The 12,272-nt window shown below is 46.4% G+C and overlaps 1 protein-coding gene across 2 annotated transcripts in view; it reads left to right on the top strand.

The window, feature by feature from the left end:
- Positions 1–1,729: 1,729 nt before the first annotated feature.
- The window catches only part of TMCC3 (transmembrane and coiled-coil domain family 3), a 279,678-nt gene continuing 269,135 nt past the window's right edge, over positions 1,730–12,272 (top strand). The window contains exon 1 of one of the 2 annotated variants that reach the window (XM_061204247.1): positions 1,730–1,774. Coding sequence is in view for 1 of the 2 variants with exons in the window: in XM_061204244.1 (XP_061060227.1) it covers positions 2,174–2,182 (9 nt within the window). In the remaining variant the exon portion in view is untranslated. Of the gene's footprint in view, positions 1,775–2,093; positions 2,183–12,272 lie in introns of those variants that run through there. The other variant, XM_061204244.1, reaches the window with a different exon arrangement.

The raw sequence follows: 12,272 nt of genomic DNA on the forward strand, positions 1-12,272 counted from the left end.
AAGAAATTAACATTAATTGGATTAGAAATTGCATTCACAAAGGAAAGAACATTCACTAGAAGGAGAGAGAGGTGGTGTTGTAGAAAGCAGCATAAGCAGTGTAAAACAAGGGGCTGTGGTGAGATATTATACAAACCAATGAAGTTACTAACACTGTTCCTCCAGGTTAAGATTTCCCACAATGCTGAGCACAAAATATTCACATGGTAATACTCTAAAACTAAAACTTTACTTCTGGATAGGTCTTTAACATATCTATTTAGTCCAAGTTCTCATCTTACAGATGAGGAAGCCAAGGCACAGAGATGGGAAGCAACTAATTTGATCTATGACAAGAACTCATATATTTACTTTGAATAACACTTTTCACTGCTATACCTTTTATGTGAAGCAGAGCACAGGAGGGCAGTAAAGCATGGGAATTAAGTGGATGGGTCCTGGAGTCAGACAGCCTGAGTTCAAATCCTGACTGTGCCACTAACAAGCTGTGTGACCTTGGACAAATTACTTACCCTCTCTGAGCCTTAGTAGCTCTCTCTGAAAAACCATAAAATCATAGTACACTTCATAGGTTTGTATGGATTGAAAGTGGTAACATAGGTAAAGCCCATGGTGTATAAGTAAGTACACTTGCTGCAACTGTTACTTCCCCAAAGGCAAAACATCAAAGACCAATCTGAAGGGATTCAAATCAAGGGAGCAAAAAACCCATGTATTTATGTATGCAGGTCATAAATTAAAGTAAAAAGGGGGTGAGCAGATTTCATTAATTTCCTTCCTTTACTTTTTCTCCTACTACCTCAGTCACCCCTACTCTCAGCTGCGCTGGTAGGCACCCAAGAGAAATCCAGACAAAATATTTTTATTCATTTGATCATAAAAGTACTTAGTCTGTTTAATATTTGGTCTCTATAGTGCTGCTGACACTCTATCAATGTTAGAAAATTATAACAGTATATCTTTGACAGTGGTAAGTGGTGATCTGCCAGAATAATTGGCAGCCAGGCAATGTAAAAGCTGAAACATTCTCACAAGTGTTTACCCAGCACAAGCCTTCCTACTGCTGTCTGCCTGTTTACCTGGCACAGCCCGGTTTGAAAACACAAGCGTCTTTGTATGCTTTTCAAAGGATCTTTTGGTAAACAAGGGATATTTTTTTCTATATTGAATTCAGGCTGCCTTGCATTCTGTGCTTTGATTTACTTTGCTCAGCAGTAGAAGCCCCAAAGAGAAAGGCCAGGTTTCTTCCCGAAGACCCTCACACATCATTCCATCCTACTTTTATCCTTGAGGATTTGGATCCTGCATACCCTGGCTCAAGGTGTGCTGTGTTTTCATGATCAGGAGGAATATATCTCCTCTCCCTCATCCTTTTCCCAGCAGCATTAGCATTTAGGGATGGGCTTTCCCTGTTGTTTGGAGAAGTTGGAGTGGGCATGGGGAGACTGTTTGTGAAGAGGAAGCTTTGCAGGCAGGGGTTTGCCAGGAAGACCTGTGGGTTCTTCCGTAAGAGGATGCAGACCCCTTCCCCCACTGAGCTCGTTCGTCTGGACAAAACTAGACCATCTTTCTTCCGAGAGGTTGTCTTTCCTCCTGCCGCGGGTTGATCTGCTGTCTCCCACTCTTTAACTCTCACCCCAACCCTCCCCCCAAAAGGTTTATGAATGCTCAGGACTTCCAGAAGACAGTCGCTGAATCTATAAAGTAGAATGGGACACCAGCAGGCATCCTCCCATCCATCGGGGAGAACAGAAGCATCAATCCTCTCAGAGCGGTGAGAACTCCCGCCTCCGTTCTCCACAATCCCCTCTTGCTCCTCAAACTGGGTGCCCCGCAGGGTGGACGTTCAACTCCAACCGTCTCCCAGCGCTGGGGTGGCCGTGGGGATCGGCTCCTCTCCGCGTGAGGAGAAGGGCGAAGCTGCCCGGGAAGGTGGGGACGCCGCGACGGGGGAGGAAGGCGCCCGAGCTCGGCCCGCGGCGGGGCGGACCCGAGGACCCTGCGGTCGGCGCGCCCCCGCCCCGCCCCCGCGGAGGCCGCCGCCTGCTCGCCGGCCGCGGCGCACGCGTGTGCAGGAGTGGGCAGCGCGACACTCCCTGGCCGGCCGTGCGCCGCGCCCGACCCACCGCCTCGCGCCCGCGCCGCCGAACCCGACCCGGGCCGTCCCGGCACCATGCGGAGGGTGAGTGCGCCCCGCCTCGAAGGCGGGAGGGGGCCGGTGAGCGTGAGAGCGCCCCCCTCCAGCCCGGCTCAGGGCCGCCGGGAGCGATGCGAGAGCCTCGCGGGGGAACCGGGCGGGAAGGGCTGAGGGCTGGGCGCCCGGTCTCGCGGGGCCGCGGCCGTGGCCTGGGCGTGGGGGGAGGCGCCCTAAGGACGGTGGCGGCGGGCTACAGGGGGCCCTGGCGTCTCTCCTCTCCCGAGGGCATGGGGCTCATTTGGCACCTGCGGCGGCGCGGACACGTCGGGGCTCTCTGCCCGCGCCTCCCCGGGGCCGCGGTGGACTGTTCACCCCGCACCCCGCGCCTCTGGTTTGCGGGGGGAGCCCCTTCCCCCGCGCCCCCCGAGCCGGCTCGGCTCGCCGCTGCGTTCTGAGCTCGGCGCCTCGCTCCTCCCTCGGGAGCCTCGTAAACTTTGCGGGCGGGCGCGGGTCGGGCTCCCGCGGCGCACACTCCAGGGAGGGGCGGGCCCCAGAGTCGGGCGGGTGACAGCGCAGTGGCGTGGGTGTGAGTTTCGGGGAGGTGGTCGTCACCCCTCGCCTCTAGACACGCGCTCGCTTCTGGCGTTTGTTAGGCGCAGGGCAGTGTGAACTAGAGTCACTCCCTCGGCGTGAGGGAGGCAGGCGCTCGCTGCTCGCCGACCGGAACCCGCGCCGAGGCCCGGAGGCCGGCTCCCAGCCCTGCGCCTGGGCTGGGGGCGCCCTCGGCAGCGGCTCCTTCCCAAACAGCAGGTGTGAGGGCCCTGCGCACACCCTTTCTCCTCCAGCCAGAGCCCTTGGTGGAAAAACTCCAATCTAGAGGCTGAACTGCAAGGTTTATTCCACCTCAAGGGACAGCCTGAGGTTGGTGATGCTTGTCCGCCCCGGAGAGCACGCGCGCACAGGTCCTGCACAGCTTGATCTGGCCTGTCTGAGGGAGCTGACTGACACGAACCTGTTGGTGGTTTCATGAGTTACCAGTACCAATATGCGGCTGGATTTTAATCTTGGGGACAGAGGCTGCTTTAATCAAAAGCGGGATCTCAGCACTTATAGGGAGAAGAGGGGGTGGAGGAAACTCAAGGAGATCCAGGTAGATATCCATGACATTTCCCCAGACCTCCTAAGGCCAACCCTGATGACAGTTTATGTGCCAAAGAAAGGGTGTTGGGTGTTTTCTGAAGAGACGAGGCTGAGAGAGGAAATGGGAAAAGCAGAGTAAGACTCTCACCAGAGCCTGTGAATTTCTCTGGTTTGGAGTTTGGGGTTGCCTTGTTACTAAGGTATGTATGTGCCCATTAATTTGGTCACCTGAGTGGCCCTTCCAAAGATTTCTTCCTCTCAGGGGCTGGGTTGCTTCAACAGGAACTCTGGCCTGTTGTTTTGCAGATGATGCCAGATTATTAGGTGTTCTGTTTGGTGGGGGTGGGTGGTGTTTGGCGTGAATATATGAAGAGCACGTGTGAATTGGCCCCAGCTGCCTTTGGAAAGTCTGTTAGTGAGCTGACACGGAAATTTACCTGGCTTACCTTTGGAGTGAGTCCAAACCTGCTCAGGTGTTTTTGGGGAGAATAGGATTCCAGCCAGGCTGGCCAGCTAGTTGGCATGCCTGGCATCGGTGGAGCAGCAGAAATGGAAATTGGTGGGGCTACTTGTTTAAACTCCAAATTTAGGGGTCAGCAACCTCCTTTTACTTTGAGTGCCACTGGGGTTCTTAAGGAAGGCAGCTGGGATGGGATCTGTAGGCCTCAGTAAGGTGTGTTAGGTGGAGAATCTAGATTTGGAGATGGAGGGCATTGACCAGAGTATTTTAAAATGAGATTTGCATATCACCTGCTTTAGGATGGAAGCGATGAATGCTCGCTAGAAATGCAGATTTCTGGGCTCTACCTCAGTCCTATTATATCAGAGCCTCTAGTACTGGAGCTCAGCAATTTATACTTTAAGCACCCACCACCACCTTAAGGCATATGTATTAAACACCTACTATGTGTAGGCACTGTTCTGAGCTCTAGGAGTACAGAGGGCAGATGACAGCTAAGAGCCTTGTTCTCTTGGAGACTGCATTCTAGTTGAAAAATTTGACAGTACAGAAGTAAACAAATATTCAAATAATTTTACAGAGTGACGAGTGCTGTGAAGAAAATAAAGCAGGATGATGGAATACTTACTGAGTCCAAGCTTGTACTGCTGGCCGCAAGACAGACCAATAAACTGAGAGACGAGGTGTTGGGACAACAGCAACTTTATTCAGAAAGCCGTCAGACTGAGAAGATGGTGGACTAGTGTCCCAAAGAACCATCTTAACCTGAGTTAGAATTCAGGCTGCTTTTATACTGAAAGGGGAGGAAGTGTGGCTGGTTGTTGCAGACTTCTTGGTGCGGGAATCCCTTGTTCTTGCAGCGGGAATCCCTTGTTCTTGCAGCTGTCCTGGTAGGTCTGGTCACAATGTTCCTATAAACCTTCAACAAGACAAATGTTTTTTCTGTTCTGCAACTTTTTATCTCTCTATGAGTGGGAAAGTGTTATACCTTTAAAGGTCAGAGCCTTGGGAATGGGCTATCCTGTATATTTCAGGCTATAGGCAACATTCTTTTACAAAAGGATCAGAGTCAGCATGACTTAAGCACAGGCAACAGAGGACAAAGTTTAGAGCTAAAGGAATAGGTCAGTATGGAGTGAGGTTTGTTCTTCTCTGTTACAGAAAGGGGAGTGAATCAGGCAGTGAAGCCATTTTAGTGTATGTGGGCAGGGAAGATGTTTCTAAGGAGTTGACATTTGAACTGTGAATTACACGATGAAAAGAAGTCAGTTATGCAAAGTTTCAGGGAAAGTGCTGCAGGCTGAGGAAGATCAAATGCGAAGGCCCTGAGGCAGGAACAGGCTTGGCCTGTGTGAGAAACAGAGAGAAGATATCAGAGTTGAAGCAGAGTGGGGTGCATAAGGGGTGGGGAAAGTGGAATGAAGGGACCAAGTTCTATAGGACCTTCTTGGCCATGTTAAGAAATTTAGATTTAAGCCTAAATGCAGAGGGATGATATTTAGAGAATTTTAAGGAGAGGAGTAGAATGATGTGGTCTGGTTTACTTGTTTGAAGATCAGTTTGGCTATTGTGCGTAGAATGGATTATGGAATGGAGATGGTAGTGGTAAAGGGAGACCACCTTTGAGTGCAGGAGTGATGGGGGGGAGATATTTCGGAGGTAGAGTCAACTGAACTTGCTGATGTGGGAGGAAGGAAGAGGTAGGAATCCTCTCATGTACATTTAAGGTTGCTAATTGCGTGTGAGTGTGGGTATGTGAGAGTGCGTGTGCGCAAGAGGGAGAAAAAGAGAAGTGGAGAAAAGAAGGTGGGTGGGCCTTGGTTGGAAGGCCCCAATGATAATGAAAATAGCTAACAGTCAGTGAACATTTTCTGTGGTACATGTATTAGCAAGAGTCTTGTGAAATAGCAACTATTGTCACCGTTCTACAGATGTGGTAATAACAAGCTCAAAAAGGTTGAGTATGTTGCTCTAGGCCACTCAGCTGAGTGTTGGACCTGGAATTGTACCTGGGTTTGCCTGCCCCAAAGCCTTGGCTCTTGCCACTATGCTCTGCTGTCTACAAACTGCCTGCTCCTGCCTCAGACCTTTTCTGTTTCCGAAGAGATAATTTAGCTGTTCAGAAGATGCATGTGGCAACCTTTTAACTGTTGTAGATCAGTAAATGCAGAGGGAGGGAAGACATTCTACTAGAATGGAAAGTAATGGCTATTTTCATTGGTGTTCCTGAATGAAAGGGTGCATAGGGAATGTTCAAAATGGGAGCACAGAAGATGCCCAATAACTGGGTTTCTCTGAGGAGAGGCTGACATGGTGCATCACCACTCTGCCCGGTGCTTTGAACCTCATGTGACCACCAGAGAAGTCATGTGCTGGATTCTTCTTTCACTTCTTCACGTAGCTAGCTAATGTTTTGTTCTCTATTTTTGCATCCAAAATGAGCTCTTTCCTATGCAGAGCCAAGGGTTTTAGAGGATTGGTTACTTTAAAAAATTATTTGTATTAGAAAGAGTTAGAAATCAGTTGTGAAAAAATAATTACAGTGGTAGCTACTATTTATTGATCGCTTTCTTTGTGCCAGGCATCTGTTGTCTCCCTTCATGTTCATGACAACCTTTTAAGTTACAATTAATAAGTGATACATTTACACAATATAAAATTTAAAAGATATGGAGAAGTTTACAGTGAACATTGTTCCTCCTACCCTGTTTCCCAGCTAGCTGCTGCCCTTCCCCTAGAAATAATTGATGTTAAACCCATTTTTTTGTGTACTTCCAGGAATAATCTATGCAGATACATAGCAGGTATATATTCACACTCCCCCGCCCCCCCCCTTTTTTTTTTACACACAAATGTAAATGTAAATGGTAGCATATGAGTGCACTTTGCTTTTTTCCCTGTACACAAGATCAGTGTTTGTAGATCTACTGGTTCTTTTTATGGCTGCATATAGGATACCTTTATATGGATCTACTAGAAGTGGTGTTTCTAGTCTTTTGCTACTATCAGCAGTGCTGTGCTGAATAATCTTATACATACATGATTTTATATGTATGTGAGTATATCTGTGTGATAAATTTCTGGGTCACCTGATACGAACATCTTCACTTTTGTTAGGTGAAGCAGCATAGTATTGGGGGGATATTTATAGAAATATATAGATACATAAATATAGCAATATAGCACAGACTTGGGAGCCGGATTTCCTGGTGGTTGCATCTTGAGTCTGCCATTCACACGCTGTGTAAGTCACTTAACCTCTCTCTAACTCCCGTGACCTGACTTGTAAAATAAGAATAAGAATAGTGCCTACCTAATAGGATTGTTATGAAGAGTCTATCAGTTAGTCTGTGTTGATTTGTTAATCATCCCAAAACTTAGTGGCTTAAGACAAATTGTACTCGGCTTTTGAGTCGGTAGGTTGGCTTTTCTTGGCCGGCCAACCCAACTGAGCTCTGCTAAGTTCTCTCATGCTTCTGTGGTCCTGGTGGGTCAGCTGGTCGCTGGAGGATCTAGGATGGCCTCATTCATATATCTGGCAGTAGACAAGTGAGTTGGGCTGTAGGGACCTCGTTTGGGACAGCAGGTTTCTTCACATGGGGATCTCTGGGTGCAAAAAAACAGCAAGAGATGGCAAACCCCAAAGCACAAGCATTTTTCAAATCTCTGCTTGTGTCACATTTGCTGTTGTCCCACTGACCAAAGCAGGTGTCCCGCCAAGCTTAGAGTCCATGTGGGAGGGGACTCTCCAAGGACATGGATACAGTGAGGGGAATCATTGCTGCCATTTTGGTAAACAATCTTGAATAAGTTAATGGAATAAGTCAATAAATGAATAAGTTAATAATTGTAAAGTGACAAAAATGGAATGAGTTAATAATTGTAAAGTGACTAGTACAGTACCTGGCACATTGTAAGTTTGTTAAACTGAAAAAAAAAGAGAGGTATGAGCAAGTTGCCCTCACTTTTCACCTCCACAGCAACGTGTGAGAGTGCTGTCTTCCTGTTTCTTCCTAACATTGTAGCAAAGTGATTTATCCGTGGAGAGGCGGGTGTTCTTGCTCCCATTTTAAAGATGGAAAAAGTGATGCTCAGAGATGTCAAGGCATTTTTTCTGATGCTACAGACCAAACAACAGTGTGAATCCTTTGTGCATCTGACTCTAGAGCACCTCAGCTTGTCTTGCTGCTCTAGACAGAGGTATGATTTCTGTGTCCCTGATGCTCCAACCACTGCTCTCCCGCCCACCCTCTCATTTCATGCCTTTCATTTCCACTTCACCTTTGGGTCTTACTAGATTGAGAGGGATCTGTCAGTCTGTTGTAGTCTTTCATAGTGACTTTGATTTCATCCTGGCCTACTGGATTCAAAGTAAAGTGTCCACAGAGACAGTGGGCTCTGTTATATTTGCAAAGGGATGATAAAGGGAAACTTGTCACTTTATCACTTTTAAATTCAGAAAATAGTTGTCTGGCCTTATTTTTTTTATTCTTTCTTCTTTTCATTCCTTAACATCTTTTTGCTTCACTTTCTCCCTTACAAAGCAGAAATTCCATTCCCCAAGGGACAGATGTGAAGGTAGGAGACATTATTTCATTGTGGTTCAGGACTTGCTCCTGGAGACAGAGTGCCTGGATTCAAATCCAGCTCAGCGATTTATTAGCTGTGTGACTTGGATTGGCTAACCTGCATTAAAGGGTTTTTCTGAGGGCTGAATAATAATCTGTTCAAAGTGCTCTATTATTATTACGTAGCAGATTACTTTTGCTTCTGTCTTCTCCGTTCTGTTTTACATCCTTGCTCCTCCAAACCTATTCCTACGCCCCTAGATATGTCTGACATTTACTGAGCCCTTACTCTAAGTGCTTTATGTGTAATTAGCTCATTTAATCCTCAAAAAACCTCTGAAATAAGTGCCATTTTGTTCCCGTGTTCAAGTGAGGAAGCTAGACACTGAATAGCTAAGTAATTTGCCAGGCATACCACAGTCAGTAAATGATATAGCAGGGATTTTAAACCAGGCATTCTGGCACCAGCGTCTGGGTTCTTAATGTTTATGCTAAAAAAAAACAAAACAAAAAACGGGATGGAAGATTGGGGATTTAAAATTGAGAGCTTCTGCTCTAGGTAAACTGCTGGTAAACTTACATGCAGCCTCCATCCTCAGCAGCTGATGAGTATACCCACCTGAGCCTTAGACCGAAAATCCTAGCACAAAAAAAAATATAAACTTTCAATCCTTTTGCCAAAAGCCTTTCCACTTCAGTTATGGTAATCCTAACAAGATTTCAGGCCTTGTGCCTCTCTTGTAACTGAGGTGTGACCTTTGAAAATACATGGGGCTTTTTTTCTTTTAATTAATTAATTAATTTATTTATTTATTTTTGGCTGCCTTGGGTCTTTGTTGCTGCACTTGGGCTCTCTCTAGTTGCGGGGAGCGGGGGTTGCTCCTCGCCTCGGTTCGCGGGCCTCTCACCGTGGCGGCCTCTCCCGTTGCGGAGCACGGGCTCCAGGCGCACGGGCTCCAGTATTTGTGGCATGAGGGCTCAGTAGTTGTGGCCCACGGGCCTAGTTGCTCCGCGGCATGTGGGATCTTCCCGGACCGGGGCTCGAACCCATGTCCCCTGCATTGGCAGGCAGACTCCCAACCATTGTGCCACCAGGGAAGTCCCACGGGGCTTTTTTTTTAAGGTTTGACAATCAAGCTGTCTAGTTCTGAGTCTTGCCACCTCTTGCTCCTTTTGATGGATCGCTTCTCCGGTGGCAGACAACGCTTGCCAAAGCGGCAGAGAGAATAAAATATAAACACTACAGATAATACATAGCTTTTTGAGTTTAGAACTCTGTGTCTCTTCAAGTTGAAGGAAACAACTGAGGCAATTTCGTAAGCTTTGTTTGTACATGGACTAAACGTAATGTGGTAACTCTCATGGAACAGATATTTCAAATGAACCTCATTGTGTGCTAGACATCCATTGTGAGTGAGCGAGCTCTGCATGGCCCCGATCTCCTCAGAGGGTTGGGGTCTGTCTAAGGAGGTAGTGAAGCAGTTCTGTGAATGGTGGTATGCTGTTGCAAAGGAAGAAGAAGGTGGTAGGGGTCATAGTGGGAGTTCCTTATCTAGTCGAGTCAGGGGCAGAGGGAAGGTTCATAAAAGCCTTCCAGACAAAGTGACTATTAGCTGAGACTTGAAGGGTGAGCAGGGTAGCCAGGGAAGAGGAGGAGGATTGAGTTCCAGGTGGGATGAACAGCCTGTGCAAAAGGGGGAGAGGAGTAGCACACTGAAAGAGCAAGAGGCGTTTAGAGTAGCTAAATGCATAGAACACAAAAGAGTAAATGGCAAGAGTTGAGGAGGGAAAGATAGGGAAAGGCCAGGTCATAAAGGGCTGTGTAGGTCATGTTAAGAAGTGTCTGAAGGGCAACAGAAAGCCACTGAGAGGTTCTAAGCAGATTTTTGAAAATCAGATATTTGCTTCAGAAGGTTCCTTTGGCCACAAGGTGGAGAATGGACTGGAGAGGCAGGACTGGGATAGGAAGCCTGGTTAGGAGGCTGTTACAGTCATTGATCCAGATGACCTGGACCAGGGAGATGGTAAAGGGAAAGGAGAGACCTGTTCTCTTCAAGAGATGTTTTAGCAGTAGAATCAGTAGGACTTAGTGACTGATAGGATGCAGAGGATCAGGGAGGACAGAGGTTAAGGGTGACAGACTCCCAGGTTTCTGGCTTGGAAACTGGGTGTATGGTGGTGCCATGAACTGAGACGTAAAACTCTGGAGGAAAAACCAAGGGGTGGGACTTGGGAGGATTGCTTCTGTTTTGTACACTTCGAGTTTGAGGCATATAGGTAATAGTAATGGAAGCCATTGGAATTACAGAACAGACAATGTATTTACAAACAGTGTTTCACAAAATCTGTGTACATAAGAATCACCTGGGGACTTCCCTGGTGGTCCAGTGGTTGAGAACCCGCCTTCCAATGCACGGGATGCGGGTTTGATCCCTGGTTGGGGAACTAAGATCCCACATGCCGCAGGGCAACTAAGCCCGTGCGCCACAGCTAAAGACCCCACACGCTCTGGAGCCCGCACGCCACAACTACGGAGCCCACATGCTCTGGAGCCTGCGCGTCGCAACTACTGAGCCCGTGCACTCTGGAGCCCACGCGCCACAACTAGAGAGAAGCCTGCGCCACAACGAAGAGCCTGCGTGCCGCAACTAAGACCCGACGCAGCCATAAATAAATAAGTGAATAAATAAATATTTTAAAAAAGAACCCAACAGGTTTTAAAGAAAAATAAGAATCACTTGGGGGGTTTATTAAAAATGCAGATTCCTGGGCAACCTCCTAAGCTGCTGATTCAATACGTCTGTGGTCAGCAACTGGAATCTGCAATGTCTAGTAGAGTTGGCAATAATGCATAATCTACAAGCCAGCTACCTCACCCTTAGGTATATGTCCTGGAGGATCTCTACCACCCTCTGACCTACACTTTAAAAAAAAGGAAATGTCTAATATGTAAAAATATATAAAGATTAATACATTGACATCTGTGTATCCACCACAGCTTAAAAATAAAAAAAAAAAATTTTACTAAGGTAAACTGTAGTATATTTATAACATGGAATACAGTTCAGCCATAAAAAGGAACAGTCTACTGTTTATGCATGAACATGGATGAATCACAAGCTAGACACAGAAGTACATACTGTATGATTTTGGTTATATGAAGTTCTAGAACAGGAAAAACTAAATTATGGTGATAGGAATCAAAACAATGGTTGCTGGTGGGGATTGACTAGGAAGAGGCATGAGGAATTTTCTGAGGTGATGGAAATGGTCTACTTCTTGATAGGGGTGTGGTTTACATGGGTGTATACATTAGTCAGACTCATTGAACTGCACGCTTAAGATCTATATCATTATATGTAAATTATACCTTGATAAAAGACTGTAACCCAAAACAAAACAAAAACAAAAACAAAAAAACCCAACAACAACAGAGATGGAGCTCTCCCAGTACTTTCCTTCCAACCAAAGGTAGCTTCTATCCTGAATATAACATGTCTGTGCCCTTTAATATTTTTATTACATATGCATATGTCCTTAAGCAAGGTATACTGTTATTTTGCCTGTCTTTGAACTTTATATATATCACAACATATATACACATATGTGTGTGTATGAACGTATTATGTATTCTTGTAATTTGCTTTTTTGCGTTATGTATGTGAGATCCATTTGATACCAGTAGCTGATTATGCATTTTTAGGCCTAAGTATATCATGAAATGAAATACTACATAATTGAGTTATCCTTTCTCTTTCTGCCATGTTTAGGTTGTTTCAAAGCATTGCTGCTATCATGTTGTGTATCTCCTTGTTTGTGAGTGCCAGGGCATTTAGGGGTGGGATAGTGGGGCTGCGGGATAAGCGTACTGTCAATTCTGATATTGCCATACTCTTCTCGAAAGAGATTTATCAGCAGTTTGTGAATGGTCTGTATTTTTACCAAACACTTGGTACTGTCCGACTTT

Source organism: Eubalaena glacialis, chromosome 11 (assembly GCF_028564815.1).
Source record: "Eubalaena glacialis isolate mEubGla1 chromosome 11, mEubGla1.1.hap2.+ XY, whole genome shotgun sequence".
Classification (NCBI taxonomy): domain Eukaryota; kingdom Metazoa; phylum Chordata; class Mammalia; order Artiodactyla; family Balaenidae; genus Eubalaena; species Eubalaena glacialis.